Genomic DNA, 26,247 nt, shown 5'->3' on the forward strand with positions numbered 1-26,247 from the left:
TTTAAGAAAAAAATCTGTACAATTTATTTAGTATTACGTTTTAAGTTACAAATGGTAAAACATTTTCCAAATGTCGTTGTAGGATTTATTACTCACCACCAGGTGGCGGTGTAGTATAGGAAATGAGACTTAAAATGGCCGTTCGTAGTAGGTAATGCCGTATATGTAATGTATGACATTATCTTGTAACAGATAAGTATTACTACATAAAATGTAGAAACAAAGAAATGTAATGAACGAATGAATGCAGAAATCTTTCTTAATTTAGCCTTTAGATTTAACACCACAGGAATTAGCTATTTAAAATCCTGCTGCAAGTGTATTAGAGGAACTAACTCATCTTTCTTCGTTCCTGATAATTAACATAACCCAGAACCGTAGCACACATTTCTATTGTCTGGGCTGCTGCCAGCTTTCTGCAAGTCTGAGACAAATACATACAGAAATGGATATGTGCTTCCTGCTGTAATTTGTCTGCCTCTCAGATCTGCTGGGCTACTGGCACGGGACATTAGTTGGTTATGATGGGTGCTGCAGGGGAAATACATTTTCTGTGGGCTACAAAATAAATCAAATTGCTTGTGTTTTTTGAAATGTACATACAGTGGAAATATATTATAAATCTGAAGTGTCTTTTTTACAGTGGAAACTGCATTAACCATACAGACTGCCTGTTTTCTCCAAACCGCATGTTTATTATTTTTGAATTCACACTGGGCCAAAACCCAAAAGGAATTACTATGATATTTAATTTTCTATTTTATTTCTGAATAGACAATTTAAATTGACAATGCTTGAAAATGAGTAATCATGTTGTTGGGAAAGCTAATGGAGAAAAGAGTTGTAAAATGTATCTAAACAGAGAATGAGTCATTGGCAAAGGCCTTAACTACAGCTTAAATAAGGCAGAATAATTTCATCTGAAGTATTATAAAGAGATTTTATAAAGTATAATGGATCGTAATTATGTAATTATAAATACCATGATGTTCATGTGAATAATAAGTATATCAGCAGTCCATTTATCCATTTAAACCTATTGTAAATAGCATCTGCCTGTAAAGATCTAGAGTCAGATCCATCATTTTTATTTATTCATAGCTACTTTAGCTACGATTCATATTGCACAGGGTATGTATTTATCATGTGATGGGCCTATAACTGAAGTTGACAATCTTGAAGATGTTATATGCCAACAAGGACATGAGACATTTCATCATAATTTAAAGTACCTCTGGGGGCAGAACGCATAGGAAGAAGCTCTTGGGAATATTGCCATTTGTTTGGCTTCTATTTAAATAGACTTAAGAGCATGCCTGTAAAGAAATGCTCTTGTCTACAGGTCATTACTGCTAATGAAAATTAATCTAGGCCATCGGGATTCATCACAGATCATCACAGTACCATCGGATTAGTCATTTTCCATCAGTTGCATCTTGACATTCATATTTAGATTAAATAAAAATATTTCTTAATAATATGCTTAATTTAATTCTATCTTGTCAACACACACTTTTTTGTAATTGACCGCTTATGATGCTCCTGCTTTTGTGTGTGTATTCAAGGTATGTTTTGTCAGTCAGTCCATCCATCCATCCATCCATTATCTGTAACCGCTTATCCATATCAGGGTCACGGTGGGTCCAGAGCCTACCTGGAATCATTGGGCACAAGGCAGAAATACACCCTGGAGGGGATGCCAGTCCTTCACAGGGCAACACTCACACATTCACTCACACCTACGGTCACTTTTGAGTCACCAATCCACCTACCAACGTGTGTTTTTGGACTGTGGGAGGAAACCGGAGCACCCGGAGGAAACCCACGCAGACACAGGGAGAACACACCAAACTCCTCACAGACAGTCACCCGGAGGAAACCCACGCAGCCACAGAGTGAACACACCACACTCCTTACAGACAGTCATTTGGAGAAAACCCACGCAGACACAGGGAGAACACACCACACTCCTCACAGACAGTCACCAGGAGAAAACCCACGCGGACACAGGGAGAACACACCACACTCCTCACAGACAGTCACCAGGAGAAAACCCACGCGGACACAGGGAGAACACATCACACTCCTCACAGACAGTCACCAGGAGAAAACCCACGCGGACACAGGGAGAACACATCACACTCCTCACAAACAGTCATTTGGAGAAAACCCACGCAGACACAGGGAGAACACACCACACTCCTCACAGACAGTCACCAGGAGAAAACCCACGCGGACACAGGGAGAACACATCACACTCCTCACAGACAGTCACCCAGAGGAAACCCACGCAGACACAGGGAGAACACACCACACTCCTCACAGACAGTCATTTGGAGAAAACCCACGCAGACACAGGGTGAACACACCACACTCCTCACAGACAGTCACCAGGAGAAAACCCACGCGGACACAGGGAGAACACACCACACTCCTCACAGACAGTCACCAGGAGAAAACCCACGCGGACACAGGGAGAACACATCACACTCCTCACAGACAGTCACCCAGAGGAAACCCACGCAGACACAGGGAGAACACACCACACTCCTCACAGACAGTCACCAGAAGAAAACCCACACAGACACAGGGAGAACACATCACACTCCTCACAGACAGTCACCCTGAGGAAACCCACGCAGCCACAGAGAGAACACACCACACGCCTCACAGACAGTCACCCTGAGTGGGAATCGAACCCACAACCTCCAGGTCCCTGGAGCTGTGTGACTGCAACACTTTGTCAGTCAGTCAAAAAAAACAAAAACAAATTTGTAAGTTTACAAGGACAGGCAAATTATTCTTTGACTTTAATGCAAGGTAATGCAAAGTAATTTTGTATTAAGTATACTGGTCCATCTGCTGTCAGATTTTCACACAACATTAAGAGTGACCCGTGGGTCTAATTTATATAGAAATATAGTAATCAGAAAATTAGATTTTTCTTTCTTTTATCCTTTTGACACTCACAAAATCTTCATATAAATTATGAACACATAATGAATATTAAGACATGTTCTGTACATCACCCACAATTTCCTGACAGTGTTTGTCCTTCAGACCAGGGCCACTAACAGAATTTGATACTTTTGTGTCATTGGACATAACAAGGAACAACAGTCAGGTGCTGCCCTATATTTATGTTATTATGGTCTACGGTATTACAACAAGATCTCTGTGTTAGCCTTATAAAATGCAGGCATGTCCTGTTAGGGGCAGCGCTAGGAGCTCTTGTGCTCAAGGTGCTCTGGTGGCAGGCTTATTTATGAAAGCGTGTATAAATAGAGCAAGGGGATACTGTGTGGTCAGGGTCGCAGGGTCAGGGGCAGTGAATCCTGGGAGGTGGAGAGATGAGATAGCTGGCGTCGCCTTGGGAGGGCCTGTGTTGAGAGGTATTGAAAGGTCATGTTGAAAGTGATAGGGCCATAATTCAAGTCCCTCAGCCAGGCGCTGTCCCACCCCTTGCCGGGTGACGCCCATCTCGCTTTTATGTCTTTGTTAAAGATGGGCATTGGGCGGTAGATGTGTTGAGTCTATCTGAGGCGTGTAGCATCAGTGTAACTTTCATAGCTATACCCTAGTAAACACAGAAGTTGTATTATACATGTTTTTGAAAAGGCAAACAGTGGACGGGTACATTACATTGTTAAAATGGCTTCTAAAATATATATAGAACATTCACAGATGATCGTAAAAATACATGGCACCTATTTCAAAAAGCATCAGTTTCACAAAACAACCTTTATGACCACCAATGCTTGGAATATGTCTTAATTTAATGTTTATGTACAAGTTGATGTAATTTCTCATTAATTACTTATATAGGTGGCATTTGAAGGTTCAATAGGAATAAAACAGATGACCAGTGACTTTCTCCTCAGAATATCTCACAGAAAAATTAGCTGCAGAAGTAGCCCTCCAAGAAAATGAGGCTGTATTTATGTAACAAGAGTGTGGGCATGGTAAAATGGATTATTCCCTGTAGCAGCCACTGAGCAGTTCCCCAGCGCCACTAATGACCTTCCTCGATATATTCAGCCATTCCCATCTGCTTTGATTTAATGCCGATTATCCAGCCTCCTCCACTGCCTCAGCTCTGATTGGTCTGCTGTCCTGCTAATCCAAGGCAGCTTACAGTGTTTGTAAAATGTGAGACACAAAGAGCACTTTTATTTCGCTGCTGCCAGGTGTGCGTGTGTGTGTGTTTCTACCTGGGGCTAAATAGTTTAGCTGCGGTTGCTCCTCAGAGTCACCTCATCTTCAGCCTAAACATTCTTCCACTAACCAGCAGCATCATAGAGCAGCTGTTGCGCAGCCACTGGCAGATTGGTCTATGGCATCTCAAGGAAGCTACAGCCACAGCTGAAGGTTAAACACAAAGGATACAATTCCAGCAGCAGAGAAGAAAGCATAGAAATAAGAAGGCAGCCTTCACTGAGTAGCTGGTACTCACAAGGAAATATCTGGAGCTGAAGGAGAGCAGTGAAGTGACTGATATGTGTGCTTAGGACAGAAGCAGGGAGCTGATATGATCCCCCATGTGGAGGAAACAAGAGGGAGCTACAGATTTATTGGGGACTTGAGGGCTTGTGTTCATCCTCGTACCAGCATTGACAGCCACTGCTGATATTATTATTTACCAGACGGAGTCAGAATGCCTTCATGTGACGGTAAGTGGCTTTTTTGGGTTTTGAGGTGTACAGAGCGCAACTGCAGTGTATCGTTTTCTTCATGTCATTTGCTAGGAGGTTGGTGCAGTCCTTCATTATTGGAAAAGCGTGATACGTTTTAGTTCTATTAATTTTGTCTGATCTGAATAATATCAAACGTGCAGTATGAACAAAAGCCAGTCAACTCAAACGTTCAAGGAACAGTAGCATACACATATACATGCAATATATCGATAAATGCAGCGTTTCAACCTAAAAAAACACAGGTTTGAATCCAAAACAGTTATTGAGTAATGTCAATATCAGTCTCTACATTGTGTAAGCGCCACCATGTGCTACTTTGTCATGTGACGTAATCAGTACACCCTCTATTTATACTTTGTAATTTCACTGTGTTTCCTTTGTTCAGCACCTGGATTACATACAAACCTAGAACTGACTAAAATATTTTCACTCTCAAATATTTAAAACTTCACATGAGAAGAAGAGAACAGACAGAGCTTCATGAGTGACATATGCTGGATCTAGTGAAGTTCTAGTGTGTTTTGTTTTTTCTTCCTCTCTTCATTCTTTGACTCTGACTTCCAGTTGCTTTAAATGTCCAGTTTTGCTTATTATTTATATCTCATTCTTTCATTATTTGGGCAGGCATACATTTTAGCCTTTCTGTTAATGTAATTTTGAATAGACAGTCAAATGTGGACATCAGAGGGATTTACATTCTTCATGTTACGTCCACTGTAGGTCCTTGCCTACTACATCCTAAGGCATTTGATCTAAATTTAATTTAGAGATAATTAAGAGAGCGATAGAAGTTAGGAGCTGATGACCTGACTTTATCTAAGTAGATTGAAATCATGGCAAATCTTATTACTTTCCTTAATAGGTGTGAATTAATGTAATCATCTAATTAACATAAGGACATGTCACTATGTGTTTTTGTGATAGATTAATGAAGTGCTGCTAAGAAGGAAATAAACAAGTGGCTACTGTGCTGACATGTAAACACTGTAAAAGTTCATGGAGGTGACTTCATGTAATTAGAGAGTGCCGAGCCGAATATATTGAGCTAGTATAGCTTTTTTGACTTAAAAACATCTATTACCAGAACCCTATTGTTGGTGATTTCACTTGAGGGCGGTTTAACTCTTGTCAGAAACAATGTTCTGCATGTCTGGCCCAAAGCAACACTATGCCATCTGTCTGTCCTTATCAGATCTAAATCACGTGAAACCTGAATCTGTTACACACATAGGTGGATAGCTTGCATATTTAATAGAGACAGAAAGGTGCTGGGTTTATATGCAGTAATCTGTATGTGCCAACAGCTGTCTATGTTGTTGATTAGGTAAAAAGAAATGGTCAGACATTGACTGAAATAAAAAGTTACCATTAACTTTCATTCAAAGTTAATAATTAGATTTTCTAGTCCTGTAACTTTTCAATTTTGGAGACATTTTGTCACAGTAATACAAATATATACAACATTGTCACAGTTGTAATAAAACCTCATATTGAAATTTTCACTTTAAATTAAAGGGGAAAAAACATTCTTAACAATGACTCGATTTAATCCTTCTTCTTTTTTTACATTTTTTAATCATTATTTATTTAAATGGCATGCAATTACACTACAGATGAAGTAGTTCCTTAGGGCATTGTCTGAACATAAATAAATGATTTTGAAATGATCTTAAAGTACTGTAGCGCAGAGGAATATACGGTTTATTTAGTTTTGTCTGCATTTTTAAGGCGGGGTTGAAGAGATATTGAGAAATGCACATGGTTGCGGTGATTCCTGCTGCTGAACTGTTTACTCAGTCGCTGATCATCAATTCCCTGGGGCCAAGTGGATAAGGGAATGTTCTACCAGAACTGAAACAACCAGCAAGAAGCACAGAGCCATGACAGTGGCATGATTCATTTGTTTTTAAATGATCATGTCCTCCAGCTCTAACAAAGCTAAGGCTACTTAAAAAGTCATCCAGGGGGCTATGTTATAAATGCATGAAGTTCAAAGCAGTACAGCAGTGTTCTTAACAGAGCACAAGTCTACAAACGAATGTATGCTCTCATTTCAACTCTCATAAAAAGAACACTGTCTGTCCTAGTTGGGGACCAGTCACCTCTGTTCAGAGTGTAAATGAAAACAGGGATTTATTTATTTCACAGTAACACAGTAACTGTTATCAGCTTAAGGAACAGCTCAGTAACCCGATTATTTACTCCATGCTGGCAAAACTTCACACCACACAAAGTGTACTCTGCCCTCTGAATAGAATGATCTTTAAGGGAGTTATGTATTAAAAAATGGAAGGTATAACATTGTTCCTGAATTTTTGCTTTAAATACGACATACAACAATGAAAACACAACCCCTCCACCCAGTTCTAAATAACTGAATCTGAGAATGTTCCACTTGAGGTAATGAAATGTATTCATAAGCTGCTTTTTATTTAAAGCAGTGTTACAGCTCTGACCCTTTGGAAGTGTTCCACTTTCTGGAAAATTTCTCTAATCTGCTAATTCTCTTACTCCCCTTTCCTCTTTATATAACAACACTGCAGTAAGCACGGTTTGTATCAGCCCCATATCACCATGTTAGCTCTTGAATGTGTTGTTTACCTTTATGTGTGCTGAAAAAATTGTTGTGCTCAATATTTACTTAATTATAAATATTCACCTTGTGCTTTAACTCACTAGCCACTTTGAGTTCCACCTTACTGTCCACTGCATAGGTCTACGACTACAGACTTTGCTTATCTCATCCCATTTTGCCAGGCATTTTGGTCCAGGTGATCTACTACCACCCTGTGCTTAGTTCCAGACTTTACTGAAAATTCAGTCCATGTGTTGTTCATAGTACACACGTTGGTAGGTGGATTGGCGACTCAAAAGTGTCCGTAGGTGTGAGTGTGTGAGTGAATGTGTGAGTGTGTGTGTTGCCCTGTGAAGGACTGGCGCCCCCTCCAGGGTGTATTCCTGCCTTGCGCCCAATGATTCCAGGTAGGCTCTGGACCCACCGTGACCCTGAAATGGATAAGCAGTTACAGATAATGGATGAATGGATGGATGGATGTTGCTCATAGGTGCTCAAACTTTCAAGAGCTTCCAAATACACCAACCAGATCATGTCCACCTCTTATTTCTACTTAGCTCTTAACTGTAGTCCATCAGTGGTGTCCGCTCTCTGTCCACTTTATTAGACACACCTACCTTGTTCATCCACTTTGTTGATGTAAATCAGAGACAGTAGCTCACCTGTTGCTGATCATTTTGTATTGGTGTCTTAATTTTGGTTGGTGCACTTTTTCTTAGTCCAGCAATAACACAGAGGTGTGTGTGATCTACTTGCATCAGCACATCACAAACTAACCCAAAACCAACCCATCAGTGTTACAGCAGCTCTGAGAATGGCCCACCACCCACATGATGCCTGTATTGTGTTGGACCTGACCATTGAAGAACAAGATGAAAGGGGGCAAACAGTGTATGCAGAACAACAGATGGACTACGGTCTGTAATTGTAGAACACATTGTGTTCCTGTGCAGTCAGCCGAGTTGAGAATGGACACTGGGTGTTGAAACAAGGGGTGGTTGTAAAGATATTGCTGATGGGTGTATAAGCTATGTGTTTTGGCACTGACTTTCATTGTGTTACACTCATTATTGTCACTAAAGCTACAAACAATGAAATATACCTTTATGGAGCGTGGAATGTGTTTTGTGGTCAGTTTTGCTGCTGGGCAGTTGGGTCATGGTGTAGAGAGGTTTGGCCCATTGAGAGGTCAATGCTGTTGCAGTCTCATCATCAAGGAAGGCATGGATATTTCCAGTAAAATGACCGTTTAGGGTTATTTGCATATGTTTCCATATAAGGCATTAAGGAAGTTTGAATTCACATTAAACTGACACCTGTTCCCAGCACATGACAGCCTTTCAATGAACTGTGTTTAAATCAGAAACTTCATAAGAGGTCTGAACCAGAAGTCTCGACCAGAGTGTGTAGGAGCAGTAGTGTGCAACTCGATAGCCAGTGCGGATAAGGTTACAGGAGCTTTCACTTGGTCTGGTTTCCTGTGAACTCCGGAGCTTGGTGTGTCTTTGTGGGCTTTGTGTGGAGGTGTATGAGAAGGCATGACCTGTTTTTCCCAGCCTGTGTCTCCACAGCAGCTCAAATCCTCTCTTGAGCTTTTGTGCTCAAGGAGATTCCAATTTCACCCCAAGTGGGCATGTGAGCAGGAAAACAAAAGGAGAATAGCAAGGATGCACTGGTAAGTGGACAGAGGCTTCTCTGTCTGCAGGTAAACCTATCCTCAATGGGGGTCCCCCAGCAATCAGGCATGACAGGGCTCAGTGGGAATGGGGATGGGGGTGGAGGGTAGGGTGCTTGCGTACAACTCTGTTCAGGGGGAACCCTTTCTCACTGTGCTACCAAATGACAATAGCTGGAATTCTGTTGGACATGTCAGTTGATAAGCTTGTCTCAGCTGACAGTAAAAAGGATGTGAAGTTCAGCATGAGTGATGTTAAGGGCGGGCATTTACAGCTAATAATACCTGTAGATATTCATAATACATGAGAAGTATAGTGATTTTTTTTTTGGAGGGGGCTGTAGAAAAATCTCTTTAGTTGTATTGCTAATAGGTCATTTTGTATACCGGTATTATGGTGACAAAGGTATGATGACAGACAAGCAAAGCATTTAGATCAGTGCTGTTAATCTGTCATCACATTCACACATGTTTCAAATAAGGATGGCGAACAAATCAGACAAGACCATTTGACTTCATACTGTCTTCAATTGCATCCAGTTGAAGGGTGAATAAATAACCTTAAACGATCCCGAACAATCCAGGAGGGCACAGAGTGCGTGATGACTGACTTCATGACGCATGATGTGAGACAGCACTGAGAAGAAGTAAGAAACAAAGCAAAAGAAACAATGTGATGAAAGCCAGAAATGGTCCATGAGCCAACTTTGTTCTTCTGTCTGAAAGAGAAGCTGCTAAAAAATTTAGGAGTTGTATCTTCTGCAGCCAGCATACAAAACAGGGGAAAACTCTATGGAGAGAAGAAGAGTTCTTGCTGCAGTCTAAGAAATTATTATATAACTACTCATTATTATCCACCTTGAAAGGGGGGTACTATGGTTTTGACTCTGATGGAAAACCTTAAACTGTTTGATTTATGTCCTATTAAATCAATATCAACATATCAAATCAAATTTATTTATATAGCGCCTTTTACAACTGACGTTGTTACAAAGAAGCTTCACATAATTAGTATCAGAACAGAACATTTAAATCAAATCCTAATGCGACAGTGGCAAAGCAAAACTCCCTCGAGGTTGGAGGAGGAAACCTTGGGCGGGACCAAGACTCACAAAAGGGATCCATCCTCCTCTGATCAAACTAAAGATTGAAATTTAAATTATCACCAGTTAAGTGTCATTATGCTGCATCCATTCATTCATTCATTCATTCATTGTCTGAAACCTCTTATCCAATTCAGGGTCGTGGTGGCCCTGGAGGGGGCGCCAGTCCTTCACAGGGTGACACACACTCACACACACATTCACACCTACAGACACTTTTTTGAGTCACCAATCCACCTACCAACTTGTGTTTTTTGGACTGTCGGAGGAAACCAATGGGGACACGGGAGAACACTCCTCACAGACAGTCACCCGAAGCAGGACTCAAACCCACAACCTCCAGGTCCCTGGAGCCGTGTGACTGCGACACCTACCTGCTGCACCACCGTGCCGCCCTGTCATTATGCTACAGTACAATAATAAAAATAATAACAATAGTGTCCCTGCACTACATGCTAGGTCCCGAAATAATAGTGACATCAATCTTGGGGCATAACAATAGTGCAGCAGATTGGAAGCATCAGTCAGAGTGTTGCTAATCTGAGTCCATTTCTACGTCAGTGTAGTTGACCATGGTGAGTGGTCAGAGGCTGGCAGCAGGAGATGGAGGTGAGCAGCTGGTCTGGTGTGGTGTGGGCCGCAGGAGAATCCAGCAAACAACCTTCCATCAGTGGGCCACCATTTTCTCAGAAAACAGTGAAGAGAAGCAGTTAGTTTAGTGAGTGCAGTAGAAAATCAGATGTGAATATTTTCATGAGTGTAGTGACAGATCTGACTGTAACAGACTGGGAGGAGGGAAACCAGAAGGAACACAGACATTAGAGCATCCTCAGACAAAGACGTCCATCTGCTCCAAACAAGAGAAATTGTGAGCACAGCAGCACAGAATAAGTCCCTCTGTAATGTCCTTTGGATTTTCTTTGACTCATTTTTAGCTCATCATTTGTCTAGAGAGCTAATTATACTCTTATAATGGTTCTACTGAATGAGCTGCCATTCAGTTGAAGACGTTATTACTTCTTATGCACCAGTAGGTGGCGATGTCAATGTCTCTGCCACTTGTAGCTCTTTAGTCATTTGTGTTTGGCCACAGGGGTCTTTGGAGGTATTTTTGGACACAAAGATTACCCTTGTTCTCAATTTAATAGCACCAATGTAGGCCGTCATATAAGAAGACAATAAGCCGTATTTAGTAGTGGTTCCAGTCTATTAGTTAGTGGCACCTTTACATTGAAAGCCATTATAGCAATAAGACAAAAGGAAATACTTAGCTGGACACAAACAGTACACAAACAAGCCAAATGTGACCAGCATTTGTTTCCTACACAGCTTGTAATTGTATCAGACATCAAAGTTGCCCTGTTTATCTCTACCAGGTGCTTGTGATTTCAATAAAGCCTTAAAAGAAATAAAATATTTCCATGTGAATAAGATTAACACAAATGGAATGCTTGCAAGGCCTCAAAGAGCTGAATGAGGCTTTTGAGTTGGATGTGGACTAAACAGAATTTGCTGTGTTTCTGGGAATTAACACATTCAGTGCTAGCTTTGCACATGAGTGGTATCTGGGGTTCTTTAATGGCTCATTATGCATATATGTAATTGAGCTCCTTCTGCTGGTCTGTTTGTCTTGGAGTTTTGAGACTTACTCTGTGTTACTGTGAAAATCTGCTGTGGATAAATCATATTTTGTTATAAGTGAATACATTAATTGCTTGTAAATGTGGTTAAAACAGACAAAACTGCACACAATTCTGTTTCAACCGGCTTTTCTCTTCCTTTTCAGGCCCACTCTAGATACTAAAAAGGACAATACGCTTCTTTTTGGCAACACAGAGAAGTGATGAGAGGTCTGTTTATATTTAGGTGTGTTACTGAAGGTCTGTCAGGTTCTTGAGACAAGGAAACACCCAGAGTGTTCCCCTGTGAAATATTGTGTGTATTAAGATAACACAGATGGGCTTTGCCTGATGGAATCAGCATGCAACAGAAATGGAGACTTAATTCAAAGAGGATTTCCACAGCCTTCAACATTATAGAAATCTGTCTGAATCTGAAGTTTGTAAACAAATATGAATTATTATATGACATGGATTTAAATAACATATTTGTAATTTCAGTATTGCTTACATAACTAAGGCAGAATTAACCTTTAATTCTGCTCGTCCTGTCTAGCTCTCCTTAAGTTTGTTACCTCAATAGCATGAAGAGCCAGTTCTGAAAGAATAAGAGACTGTGAAAATAATATAGGATTAAGGGGTCTATTCAGTCAGGTCTAGTTAATAACAATAACCTAGCAAATTTCTTGCAGAAAGCCTAAGTACTCATTTTCATTGTGTTGGTAATTTTTGATCTGGATTTTATCTGGGGTATAACTTCCTAAGGCTGTGGGAAGTTCTGAGGATGTTAATTAAATTATTATCTCCTGATCTTAAATCTGCAGTGTGCTAACACACTGATTTTCCATTTCTATCTTTGTGGGACTCTAGTGATGTCTGTTTTACAGGCACTGTTCTCTGCTTAGCATGTGTTAACCTTAACCTCTGGAGCAAAAATAAAATAAAATTGGGGCAACAGCCAAATGCTCCAATATCACAATGTTCCTTTCATTTCATACAAAGTCTGGTTAGTGACTTTCTTTCAAAATAATGTGAGGGTCTTAATAGTATTTGGGAATGACTTAATCAAGCCTGGGAATTATATCTAGGAGTATGAATTATTTAAACCTTCCCACATTTTTATGTCGTCCCCACACATTATTTAGGTGTTCACGGGTATTATTAAGTCTTTAATACACCTGGAGAGAGAGAGAGAGAGAGAGAGAGAGAGAGAGAGAGAGCGAGCGTAGTGGATAAACCATAAACCAAGCCCCCGGCTGCAGGCCACTGTTTCATCCGGGTCCTTCCCGTAAACAGCGCGCTCGCTGTTGGCCGTCTCCATGGCGACCAGGCTCGCGCACTCGCCAATGAGCTGCTGCGCGTGAAAGCCGCGAGCAGAGGGGGGCGGGCACAGGAGCGCGCGCTGATGCACGGTCTCTGCTCGCGACATGCAGGACACTGAATACTAATGAAGGGAAATGGCCGGGATTAGCCGCGCTGGACGGAGAGCCGCTGTCGTCGCTGTATCCCGGGTTTCCGTGGAACGCTGAGCCACAGAAGGACGCTTGTATTTCGGCTACGGAAGCTGTGTGAGAGCGCTGCTTGTTGGGTCCCATTGCCAGGAAAAGGTAGGCGACACCGCGCATATACAGCTGGAGAGTAGATACTGACGTTACCTGTGTCTTGATGTGAAATATGAAGCTGTACTGAGCAGTATACGGCACTGAGTCAGTACAGTTGTTTGTGCACATCTGGCTGGTTCGCCGTGAGGCGCCACATGCGTCTATTGCTTTGATCAAAAATGCCAAATCAAGTGGTAACGCATATAGTAGTGAATGACGGTTCTGCAGTAGAAATACTGTGACATGTGAATAGTGATTTAATACTAATAAGTATTATATTAGACTCCGTATAGTTGTCTCTGCACATCTGGTGGCGCTGTGCTGCTCCACAGGCGTCTGTTTCTTTCATAAGGAGTGTGAAATGCACAAGGATAGACAGGCAGCACTGCAGCAGAGAATATAGCTTACTAAGAAAATGCCCTCCACCACTGTATGAATGCGTCTAATGATTAAATATCCCCTGCTGGGGTTTAAACTCCTCCCGCAGGTGCTTACCGGGCTGTGACTGCCACCTGAGCCCTGCGAGGTCAGAGTAAACGGTTAACATAATGTACCCCTCCACCACTACATCATTAAATACATTGCTGATGTGGGGCTGAGATGTGGTCATCATGCAGTTGGACTGGCAGCAGCCCAGAGCTACATTTGATCAGTACACGGAGGACCCAGGCCTAACTGCTTTGCAAAACTCTAGACAATAAGTGGGAACTCCCGGGGGCTGTTATGGTAAATAGACCAGCAGGAGGCCAAAGAATGTGTGAATAGTTAGCTCTTCTTTGTCCATACAAGCATACACTGTTTAAAAACAAAAACAATAATATTAAATGTATAAATATAAAGGGAAAGTGGGTATAGCCCAAATGCGTAGCAGTGTTAAAACGTTTTATACCTGCTCTCAAAACAAATACATACACAGATGAAAATGTTTGCATGTTTACATTCATTCAACGTTATTAAATAAATGTTTAATATCATCTATTGAAAATCGGTGGTATATGGCACACTTGAGAGTTCATCCTTTCCACATGTGATGTGTGGATTTGAAATCCTTCTGAATAAACAAACAAACAAATAAGACATGTATATGCTGCTGCCATTACTCTGATCATAATCTTTATTCATTTTCCCGCCCTGGTAGGCCACACCAGCAGCCGAATGTATCTCAGAGAAAATTCATTATTTTGTTAATATATGATATGCTGGCACCCTGATTTGACACTATTTCAGTAGATAATCTCTTAATCCACATAAAAGAAAAGGATTTTGAGCCCTCTGTTGTTGTTTTTTAAATAATAAGTCTGTATTTTATTGGTAGCAGATGGCAAATCAGCTCATGTACTGTAAATGTAATTAAAAAGCTTTGCAGATTAGCTTTCTTGTGATGTTTATGAACCTCTGAAAGGCCATTGTGCGACTGCAAACATTAGTAAAACAGTTTTACACTGAAGTGAATAATTGGTGGTGAGTATGGTACGTTGTGTAAAAATGTGTGCCGTGTTATTTTCATATGAAATAACTGTAAATCTGCAGTAAAGAAAAAAAAAAAAAACAGGAGACAGAATGCAGAATTAGGCAATCGTGTTTGATCCACACTGGTGCTTCAGTTATAAAGCCACGAGTCCAAGAAAGCACAATGTACTTTAAATTCTCAGGCCCAGAATTGGGCAGTTAGCATCCTCCTCCAAGTGTGTTCAGTAATGCTGTGTTTGCAGCATTGATTCAGTAGTTGGCATTAACCCACTCAGCTTAGTAGAATTCTTTAGTTTTGGGAGACTTAATAAATCTTTTGGAATTGTCCGTACCTGTCCCTCTGCAGAATGAGGTCATTAAGATGCCTGCTGCAGGAAAAAGGTCACACCATTGTGAGGATAAATGCAAAGGATTTTTGAAAAGTGGCGGTCTAAATCCTATTTGTTTAGCATTGGAATTGATTGTTGAGACCAGACCTGCATCACCGTTTTTGGAAAGAGTTGAAGTTGGGCAGTAGCTCCTGACCTGGTCTTTAGGTTTCAGTTTTAAGGCTCAGTCTAAAAGTCGGGCCTAACGTAACGCTGCAGTCATCCCCGGTATGAGCAGATGAGTGATGTTAGCTTTGCTGGGTGGTTTTCTTTGGCTCAGGTTTGTGCTGACATGTCCAGTCCCTATGCATTCTCAGAGATCCTGGGTGATGGTCTCTTTCAGGTCCAGTGAGGCCAGACTCCCAGATGCCTGATCTTATAGACATTTGATAAATAAATTGTTATGCAGTTTAATTGTATTTCATTGTGTACAATTATGCATAACATTATATTATTTATATTCTATTTACGTTCTATGAGAATTTCAGCATGATCAGACCAATTGAAATGTTCCAGCTTTAAATTAGATTTAAATCTCTTTACACTGACTTCCATTAAGGTTTCAGAATGTTTCTCATTAAATTCAACACACAAAATAGAATCAATTTAAATTGATATAAACACATCATTTCCAGATGAATTATGTTACATTTGTCTTTCTCTTACAGTTGGCAGTTGTGTTTATGTGGAAAGAAAACACTGAAACTGTGTGTGCATGATTGGCTTTTGTCAACAGTTTGCTCCGTATCCCTCAGTGATATTCCAGAGCTACTGTAACAGTAATAAAAGAGAAAAGCTCTGTTTTGTCAACTCTGTGCTGTGTGCCCTGCGTAATGGACATGGTTTTGGCCATTGTACCACCTTAAGGATTAGAGTAGCTCATTTGCATTGCCCCAGAGTGGCAAATTAATTTGTCTGAGTATCGTTGCAGTGTGACCTAAACATAACTGGGCTTCTCTGACTGAAGCTTGGTGCTCTGCTTATAAATGAGATCTGTCATCAGTAACAAACGTCAGAGACAGAAATAGAGCTCACATCATGAAGCGGAGTAAAACAGAACCTCCTCATGACACTTTCACCTGAGATGATTTTCAAAAATATGAGCCTCGATGTTGTTTACTTTCTATCTTAGATCTTAGATATTGTTCCTTAACTGTGAGGGTTTTACTTTTGGGGCATTTTAGTGACATAAAATGTCTTAATATTGCAGGAAGAACAGAGAAAAACAACAATGAACTACAAAGACAAACACTTTGCAACAAAATCAACACTCAAGACAACTACCGTTTGATTTTTCTTTTTTTTTTAACATCAAAGTGTTGCGTTAAACTAAATGATCTACATGCAGATGACATATATAATGTAGCAACGTTACTCAAATCATAACTCTGAATGTAGATGACTTAATTTCATTCAACCATTTTTCATTGTATGTGTTTCATCTTTTAAAAATAATGAGTTCAAATTTTTATATTGGGCGGCACGGTGGTGCAGCAGGTAGTGTCGCAGTCACGCAGCTCCAGGGACCTGGAGGTTGCGGGTTCGATTCCCGCTCCGGGTGACTGTCTGTGAGGAGTGTGGTGTGTTCTCTCTGTGTCTGCGTGGGTTTCCTCCGGGTGACTGTCTGTGAGGAGTGTGGTGTGTTCTCCCTGTGTCCGCGTGGGTTTCCTCCGCGTGCTCCGGTTTCCTCCCACAGTCCAAAAACACACGTTGGTAGGTGGAATGGCGACTCAAAAGTGAATGTGAATGTGAATGTGTGTGTGTGTGTGTGTGTCTGTGTTGCCCTGTGAAGGACTGGTGCCCCCTCCAGGGTGTTTTCCCGCCTTGCGCCCAATGATTCCAGGTAGGCTCTGGACCCACCACGACCCTGAATTGGATAAGCGCTTACAGATAATAAATGAATGAATGAATTTTTATATTAAAAAATCTTACTAATGTTATGTGCATAATAAATATGCATATGCATTAAAAATACTTCTTTGTTTCTGCACTCATTTTCCATTTCTTCAGCTCCAGTGAGCATACAGGAGGACTTTGTATTCTACAATTACAGACAGTATGCCACCTGTTACTCTGAATACTTTGTTAGCACCCTTTCACCCTGTTCTTCCAATGTCAGGACCCCTAAATGACCTCAAGGATTATATGGGAGGTGGATAATTTCCAGCATTGCAGTACCACTGACGTGGTGATGATGTGTTAGTGTGTGTTGGGCTGGTATATATATATAAATATAGTCGCTGTCCAATGAAAAATATGTAACCCTCCCAAAACAGTAACTTTACAGAAGAAGGAAAAACCATCTTAAAAATCAATGGAAGTCAATGTAAATTTATTTTATCCAATTTTGGAGCATTTCTATTGGCCCATGCTTCATAAAATGTTCACGCAGTATGAAGGACCTATTATTTATAGGAAAATCTGATATTATATATGATTTTCTGGTTTCCATTAAAGATATATATTAAATGTTTTTCTATATATTGCTGAAAATGTTGCGCTGGAATAAATTGATCTCTGATTATTTGGCAAATGTGTGACTCCATGTACTAAAGTGCACTATTGAGAGTGAAACACAATTCTATCGCACAATGAAAAACACATGGTTATAAGGTATTTGCCACCCATCAATCTACAGACATCCATGTGTCCATTATGATATTGTGAGCGTGGCATTCCAGTTAGCTATAGTGTTTTGTGGTCATTCTCAGCAGGAGCCTTGGCTTAGCCCCAGAACAGCTCAGATATTTGTCGTCCTGCTATAGAGCTCTTTCTGAGTCCTGTATAATGTTGTCACTTTTCCCCAGAGGCGTGGAGTAACTTTCCAGCCTGTAGACGTGCATGTCTGCGGCTGAAAATAGCTCAAACCACAGAAGTTGGGCTCAAGAGAAGGGGTTCACCTCTCACTTTTCTCCCCTGTCTTTGCTCTAGAAAGGGGCAGTGGTCTGCCATTGGAACCCTGAAAGCCACCAAGATCACAGAGACTGAAGAGGAAGGAGTGGAAAGAGAGGAAGTGGAGCTCTTTGCCTGGCTGCACACATGTCTGACAGCTCCAACACATAACCCTCGCTCTTAATGCCTGGTAAGGGGCTTGTGCTCTATGCGTTTCAGGTGGGATTCAGGTGAATGGGGACTTATGTGTAAAAAGGGTGTCAGTAGACCTATAGTACTCTTATGTAAAACATTTTTTTAAAGAAAAGAAGCAGTCATTTAAAATTTCACAATATTTAGGGGAGCTCTGGTCAAATCACACCTGGTCATATCATAGACAGAATCTATAAACATCTTATAAAGAGACCAGACTTCAGCACAACTGCTGTTTATTTGCTGAATTTAAAATATACTGAAAAAGTGTGGCCCAGCAAAAATGAATGGCACATTTAATATTCAATATTTAAATTAACATATAAACCAATGAACCCCACAGAGGAGAGGTTAACATATTTGTCACTTACAAAATCACCTGTAGTTACATGATATTTGTCCAAATTTTGTGTATTCCTTTACGTATAAAAACAGATAGACCATGTAATCTGTTTGCGTTTGCCTGCTGACGTTTGCATAAAGTTAATGCCAAATATTTGAATTAATACCCAGTTACATTCAGTTGCTAGTTCATGCAAATTTCTACCCAACATCTAGTGAATAATGCTCCACTCATTAATCCATTTACACACACGTACATTTCATAGCTGTCCAATGAAAAGCATGCATCTCCGATAGCAACTTTACAGGAGAAGGAAAAAACCTTTTAACTTTTAATAAAAGTGAATGTAAAAAGTAATTTTGCAGCATTTCTCTTGGTCCATTCACCATGAATTGTGAAGGACAGTTGCTGTGTTCAAATAATGTGGTACTTTAAATTGACAAGAGTGGAGATACATGTTTTTCATTGAACAGCAACAATATATAGAAAGTTGGTCAGTAATACAAGACCATTTAGAACCATTTAGAGCTCACACCCAACTTAAGGACAACTCATACCACTCATTTGCTGACACATTTCAGTTTTTAGGAGGAAAAATAAAATGGTTTAAGCCCAAAAGACTCACAGGAAGATAAGTTTAGCTGCTTCCACCACAACATCAACACGTGTAATGATCCATAGTGCTTCACTGTCAGCATTTGTTCTATTTGAAGAGGCTGTTTAAATTTGTACTTGTTTTCTTTTCTATTTATATGATTCGAGTGCAGTGGTTATCCTGACTTGGTGAAAAGTGCTTTCATCCAATGCGATCTATAAAAACTCACGAACCACATTGGCCACATTGTGTATTGTGACCCTTACAGTGACATTACAGAAAATCAGTGAAAGTTCTGAGATATTTAAGAGCATCAGAATGTTGTTATTGTTTTTCGGATTAAAAAACGAACGATTTGTTGCAGTTCTGTTGATTTCTTTGTTAAATTCAGACTTCCTAATGATGCCAGTGAAACAATTAATGCTAACAACTAAAACCCTCAGTTCATGAACTATTCAGAATATTATTACCCATAACATTTACAACAAAAGGAAAATAAAAAATTCTTTCAGCAAGCTTTCCTTCAATGAGACCTCATTTGTATTTTCCCTCTTCATTTCCTCAGGCCTGAGCTGAGATCATGGATACTCAAGGTTATGCTATTAAAAAAGCAGAGCAATAGGGAATTTCAGAATTTTGACTGCAGGATGTGATGGAATAGGACAAGTGGTAGTAAAAAGGCCAGAGAGATATCAAACTGAATTCTTACTTTAATCTCTTGCTCTTTGTTTGGATGTCTGCTTATTCTCTTATGAACGTCTACATAGCCACTGTTCAGTGAGCACAGGAGCAACGTTCCATTCATTCCTGTGCCATTAAAGAAGTCAGTGAGCTTTAATTCATGAGAGAGAGCTCATAGCGTCCATAACGTTTCTTCAGGAGGCGGCTGATAGACTCTTGCTCAATGTTTTTGATGAGGGGAGGGCATCCATAGCAGGAGTATTTTTAACTTTGTACAATAAAGGAGTGCCTGATGCCTGTTTCCTCAAGCTGGGCTCACCACTCACACACAGTTAGGGGATTTAACACCACTGCCAACAGTGATTAATGACAGCTGCATCCTGTGAAAATCGAACAGGTTACTGCTTTAACAACAGGTTAAATATATTTTCACATCTACATAAGAAACCAGAAAGATCTGAGTCTTTTTAATGGGATGATAATGTAGTAGCAGTGGAGACTGTTGTTGTTATGGTTGCTAATGTTGTTGATGTTTATTTTGGAGCACATATAAAAATCTGGGGACTGAATGTAACAGATTCATTTAATGCCCAAGGAACATAATGATGCTCTTTAGACTCACAGGACTTTTTGAAGGATCTGTATCTGTTCTTTTGTGCCTAACACTCTGTGCTGTTTTACCTCACCCAAACAAGCAGGGTATTAATCATTCTCTGAAAAGCAATCTCATGTACGTGGCCTTTTCTGAAGACTCATATTTATTATCATGTTTTTCCGGCCATTGTTTTGGGAGCATTTCTTTAAAGGTTAAATACCTAATTAACAGTTCGCTCTTTTTTTTTTCACCCGAGGGACCACTACAGGCAGCTGGGCCAACTGGACAAAGCAAATGTCAGCCGATTTAGATATGTGCCAGATTGTGCAGAGGTGCTAGGGTGTTATCTGCTACGTGGATTCCTTCTGATCCTTGACTCTCTCTCCGGTGTGGTCTGTTAGAGTGTACATTAGGTATTATATGTATATATTACATTTCATTCCATCTGTACCACCCTCTCAGTCTCCTTTCACTAAGCAATGTGAATGTTTCCCTCTGAGGAGAAATAAAACAAACCCAGTAATGATAGATTAGTTCACTGATGATGGGGCTTTGGAGTGAATTGCGAATTGCTAGAGGATCTGTGGCTTTCAACATGTGTCAGTCTTGTTCTTTAAATATAAACTAATGTGACATGCTAAAGGCTAAAGAAAGGGAGGTAAAGAGATAAGATGACCATATATGGATAAAAGCATTCTGATATGGTGTACTTAGGTGCTTCAGTCATATGACCTATTTTTGTGGTGGGCGTGTTAATGACCATTATCTGTCTGGTCTCAGTCGGAGAGTGGGAAGTGTGTAGAATGGAAAGATAGCAAGTGTATTTCAGGAAAAAAAGAGACATTTTTTACATGCAAAAACCTCATGGATAGGATTTGTAACTCACTCACTTAGGTTCTCACTTATGGACATTGTGTGTTGTTGTTTATGTAAATTTTGTTTCTAGTTTAACATCTTTTAACGGAAAACTAACACTTTATGTTGTATATTCTAGCTATAAAATAGGGTTGGCTTTGTATCTTTTGTTTCTGATGTTTGCATTCATTTCTTTATTTTAGTTTCAGAAGCTTTTAATAAACTTTAGGAATGCTCCTTTTATTTTTTACCAGATCAGGGGAAAATGGTAATTTCTTAAAATAGTATATAGGAATAATTACGCCTGATATTTGCCTTGCATTACTTATTTATTTTTTTCAGCACACAGAATATGTTTTAATTCCTGGTTACAACTTTGTGTGGATTCTCAGGTAAAGGTCCAGTCTTTATGCTGCCACGTGTTTTGAATATCTTACCCTTGTTGTATGCTGGTTATCTGCAGTCACTGTTTAATTTTTGATTACGAAAGTCTTAGAAGCAGGGCTGTGGATCTGTGTTTGATACGTACTGCAGCAGAATGTTTAGGAAGTCTAAAGAAATTTTCACCACTCTATAAGTTTGAAAGTTTCATATTTTTGAGCATTCCCATGTCTCTATTCGAAGGTAAAATATTGAAACAATGGGTTGTTGGTTATGGCTGTGACAAATAATTAATTCAATTTGCTTACGTCTTTAAAACTTATCATCGCTGTCCAAAAAAAATCATAATAAATAAATCCAAAAGAGTAACTTTATAGGAGAAGGGAAACCTTCTTAAATTTCAGTGGAAGTCACTGTATTTCTATTGGTCCAATAGACCAATGACATCAGCTGTATTCAGACGATGTAGTAAATGATATTTGCAAAAATGAAGTTTTTCTTTGGACAGCAACAATATATTTTTATTTATTTCACAGTGAATTTGTGACGATTCATTGGCTAATGCATGCCATATGCATTTTGGTTTCACAGTATTTTAGCCTAAAAATGTAACACAACATCTAATGTAAACATATTTAATCGCCTCCAACCGAAATTGATCTTTTGCCGATGAATCTTTAAAATGGGATGTATTTGGTTTAAAGTGGGAATAATTAAGGTTTGTATAGGAATACTTTGGTTTATTATTATTCAGTTGGTTAGTATACATTTGATGATATATTAATAGTGATAGTGACCACACACTTATTTTATCAGTGCTGAATTAGAACCAGCTATGTGGAAGGACATAGACTCGGCAGCTAGGGTGGCCAGATAAATGAGATTTTGCAGGTTACTCAGTAGCTTCGACTGAATTCCCCGACCCTATTTATAATGTTCCCTAAAAGAAATCTTATCTGTGAGCACTGCAATCTGCTTTCGACATGGCCCAAACTTATCTCCAAGTCTCTCCATGCTTTGAATTCCATACTGAAATAAATAATACTATCAGAGCCAAGTCTGAATCTTCCTGGAAGCTCTTAAACTCTGCACTCTGGAAGTGTGAGGTGGATTGTTGTGCAAAGGGAGGCTCAGTGACTTGAACTCAAGCTGTTTGAATGTTAAGTGCCTGCCTCTGAAACCAGCTCTCCACAGCGCTCGCTCTTCTCTGGCACCTGCCCACTCCACCAGCTGGACAGCAGGCTCAGCCTCTGGGGCTTGGCAGGTGTCCCTAGTGCCGTCCTCTCATCAGTTCAACACACACTTTCACACCCGACCCACGAGACAGACGCCAGTGATGGCATTATTCACACAAAATGTGTTGTATCACGAGGAGTGGGTTTGAATTCAATCCCTGTCTCAGGTGGCTGGGTCAAGAGGCATCCACTGTGCACAGTCATTTAACCCCAGTGGGGGAGGGCCTAGACTGCCTGTCCCCAACCTCAAATGGTCAGGGACATATTTGGACCTTTCACTTGTGTCCCATATCGCAACAGTGTATTGATGATTTTAAGTGCTTGAGTTAAAATAGCCCATTGATGAACATTCAGGCTGCTGTTGACTTTATGCAGAACAGTCCTTCATTTTGATCTTAGGTCTGTCTAAACTAAGATATCATTAGCCATATTATTAGAGACTGTGTCTTTGTCCCCTTCTAATTCATTCAGGTCTACTCTTAAATGCTGCAGTAGTTGGGCCACAAGCATTTTCATGCCATGGTTATTGTGGTTTTTAAGTTTCAGGATGTTGTATATTATTGCTTTCTGTTTAATTTCACTGCGTTTATTTCTAAGCTGCGCTCATGTTGTCGTTGCCACTTTTTGCTTTGTCTTAATGGTGTGTGTTCAATTTCAATACTTTTACAATGCGATGTATTTGCAGCAGTAAACATTCCAGCGACTTTTTTGACGAGTCATAATCTGACAGTCAGCTGTGTTATGACTAACACATTTGTTTATTTTTGTGAGAGCTTTTAAAAGCTTAAACAGGAATAGGACCTCCCCAAAACTCATAGCAACAGCTCCTGAAATTGTCTTGAAAATTAGACATAAATAATGCTGTCTTCACTTATTACCAGTGGCACAACAGCAAACGTTAAGAGTTTTTCTCTTAATGTAGTTCTTATCCAGATACTGCCTTTTTAGGATGACACGGGCCTCTTTGTGTCCTCAGAAAAATGTTAATAAAAATAGCTTGTCTGGAAATCCCAGAAGAAAAGCAGTAGATTCTTCCTATTTTGGCCACTACTGAGCAACAGGGAATGGATGTTGAGCTCTTACTTTTGGTCTTAACTGAGAGCAGAGTTTTGCATGCTGCATTTTACTGTTACAGGCTTTTTGTCTTGATAAGCAAATCTCCTCATTTCCAGCGGCTAAGTCGTCCATTAACACTAACACCATGAAAAGGTAGGCTGATTAATAAGCATTTGCATTTGATACAACTATAAGGAATGCATAAAAAAATGTATGTGGAAAAATGTGTTTTGTTCAGATAGCAACTATATGTATGTAATTCTGTTGTGGTTTCAGACTCATTGCTGATTCATTCTGCCTGTTGTTCTGCTCTTTGTAGATTAAAATCTCCTCATATTTGTAATTTAAAAAAATGTTTTGTTAGCTTTATTAGTCAAATAGCCGTCATATCATTCCTAACTGAGGAGGTCCAAAGTCCTTTGCACCCATATCTTTTCATACACAAACACTGTTCTGGGTGTTTAGTGCTGTTTGTTTTAGATATTGTGACATGTTTCTGAATAGTATTTGAAGGTTTAGGTTTCAGTTTGGATATAAATCTACTACAGCAGTGTATACACACTTTTTGTGATTGTCTGTCTACTGACAAATGTTAATAAGCCTGTGAAGTGAAGGTTCAGTATAAGTACTGTCTTGACCGTTCATCCTTAACGCTCAGATGACTGAGGGGGCAGTTTTCGTCTAATGGTTAGAGAAGAGGGCTTAGTGAAGGTTGCCTGTTCAGTTCCCACGACCGTCAGGAAAATTAGGGGCACTAGAAATGAAGGAACAGCGCTGTCCCTCCCTCTGTCCGCAGCTGAGGTGCCCTTAAGCACCTAATCCCTAGCATATTCAGTATATTCAGATGCAATTTGATCTTATAAACAACAACAAAAAACAGTTGTATTAATACAATAGTGAATTAAACTCCATAGTACTCATTGTTTAACATAACAATTTGTAGCTGCATTTCTGCCTATTTCTCTGTTTAAATGGGCTACTGAACTGACACAGTGTATAATATAAGACTGAATACGTTTGAAAAGTCCCCAAAAATAATGAATTCATTGTTAGAGTTGAGTTAAGGACTCATGACTTCACAATCTATATCCTTTCATTTTCAGTCTGAAAACTATGTTGTTCCGTATACCATCATACTTTTATCCTCTGAAAGATCACTAGCTGATGAACAGCAGTTTGGCAGTGTGTAAAGTGGACTGTTCCAATTACAAGACTCCAAAGTGGAAAACTAATGGAACTAATGGAAATCTAAGACCAAGTTACACACTGAATCAAAAACCCACCTCATGTAGCTAATTTCAAAATAAAAATATTAGAAGAGTTTCCAGCTATAGGACAAGACATCTGACCAAAAGGACTCTTTTTATAACCAAAATGTGACACTAATATTTTGTTGTTGAGTTTTGTATGTTCCTCATTCTCAAACCTCAGAATAATAAATTGAGAATGCCCTGTGGCATTGTGATATTCTTTGCAATTTGACCCATCCTTGAATAAATCAACCCGGACAAGATGGCTTCAGAGTGTTTATCCACATTTGGTGTGTTGCTGTGTTGTTGTTGATATTGGGGCTTGTCAGGGTGTCATCTCAAGGTATTTATTCCCAATATCAACACTGATTGTCAAGGAGGTACAAAGCATAGCTCTCATGTTTCTTTTCCTGTCAAGAGGAATCATGACAATGTCCTCAGTCACTTCAATACACTACTCATAAATGACACTAGAAACAGAGGAAGAATGCTGTTTATCAGGATCTACTTGTGCATATATGACACATTCCAAAAAGTCAAATGTTAAACACATACCTCTATTATCCATTAGAACACAGAGAACAGAGATATCATTGTTTTTTTTTACATGAGTTCAAAGTCAAATGTAATGTCCTGAACTGAACATATAATCTGTTTAGTTAAGAACAGTGTGCTATTTTTCATTTCTCTTCCAAGACTTGAATGACCGTGTTTATACAGCCCTGTTCATGACAAATTTTTAAAGACATTCCTTTAATTCCATAGTAAATATAAATACCATCTAATGTTAGATATGCTGTCAGCTTACAGAGCATGGTTTCTCTCAGTTTCAGTAGTCAAAAGAAGCCGCAGCCAAGTGCTCTAGCCCTTGTCATACATGTGTGTTCTCAGGCTTGTTTCCAGCTCCTGTCTCTTCCAGCTGTTCTGTCGCCACTAGTCTGCTGTCTTGAAATCCAACACCATAATCTCTTCTTCATTTAATGCTGACAGGCCATTACAACTTGTGATTTACCCAAGTCATGCCGTGTCACAAGCAAATGTGTCCCCTGTGTTTTTCAGCCCGATTT

At 39.8% G+C, this 26,247-nt stretch overlaps 1 protein-coding gene across 1 annotated transcript in view; it reads left to right on the forward strand.

The window, feature by feature from the left end:
• The first annotated feature begins 13,103 nt into the window (after positions 1–13,103).
• The window catches only part of sorbs2b (sorbin and SH3 domain containing 2b), a 49,427-nt gene continuing 36,283 nt past the window's right edge, over positions 13,104–26,247 (forward strand). Inside the window, exons 1-2 of the mRNA XM_066649239.1 lie at positions 13,104–13,273; positions 18,037–18,187. Coding sequence (XP_066505336.1) covers positions 18,181–18,187 — 7 coding nt within the window. The 5' untranslated portion in view covers positions 13,104–13,273; positions 18,037–18,180. The remainder of the gene's footprint in view (positions 13,274–18,036; positions 18,188–26,247) is intronic.

Source organism: Hoplias malabaricus, chromosome 17, assembly GCF_029633855.1.
Source record: "Hoplias malabaricus isolate fHopMal1 chromosome 17, fHopMal1.hap1, whole genome shotgun sequence".
NCBI classification, from domain to species: domain Eukaryota; kingdom Metazoa; phylum Chordata; class Actinopteri; order Characiformes; family Erythrinidae; genus Hoplias; species Hoplias malabaricus.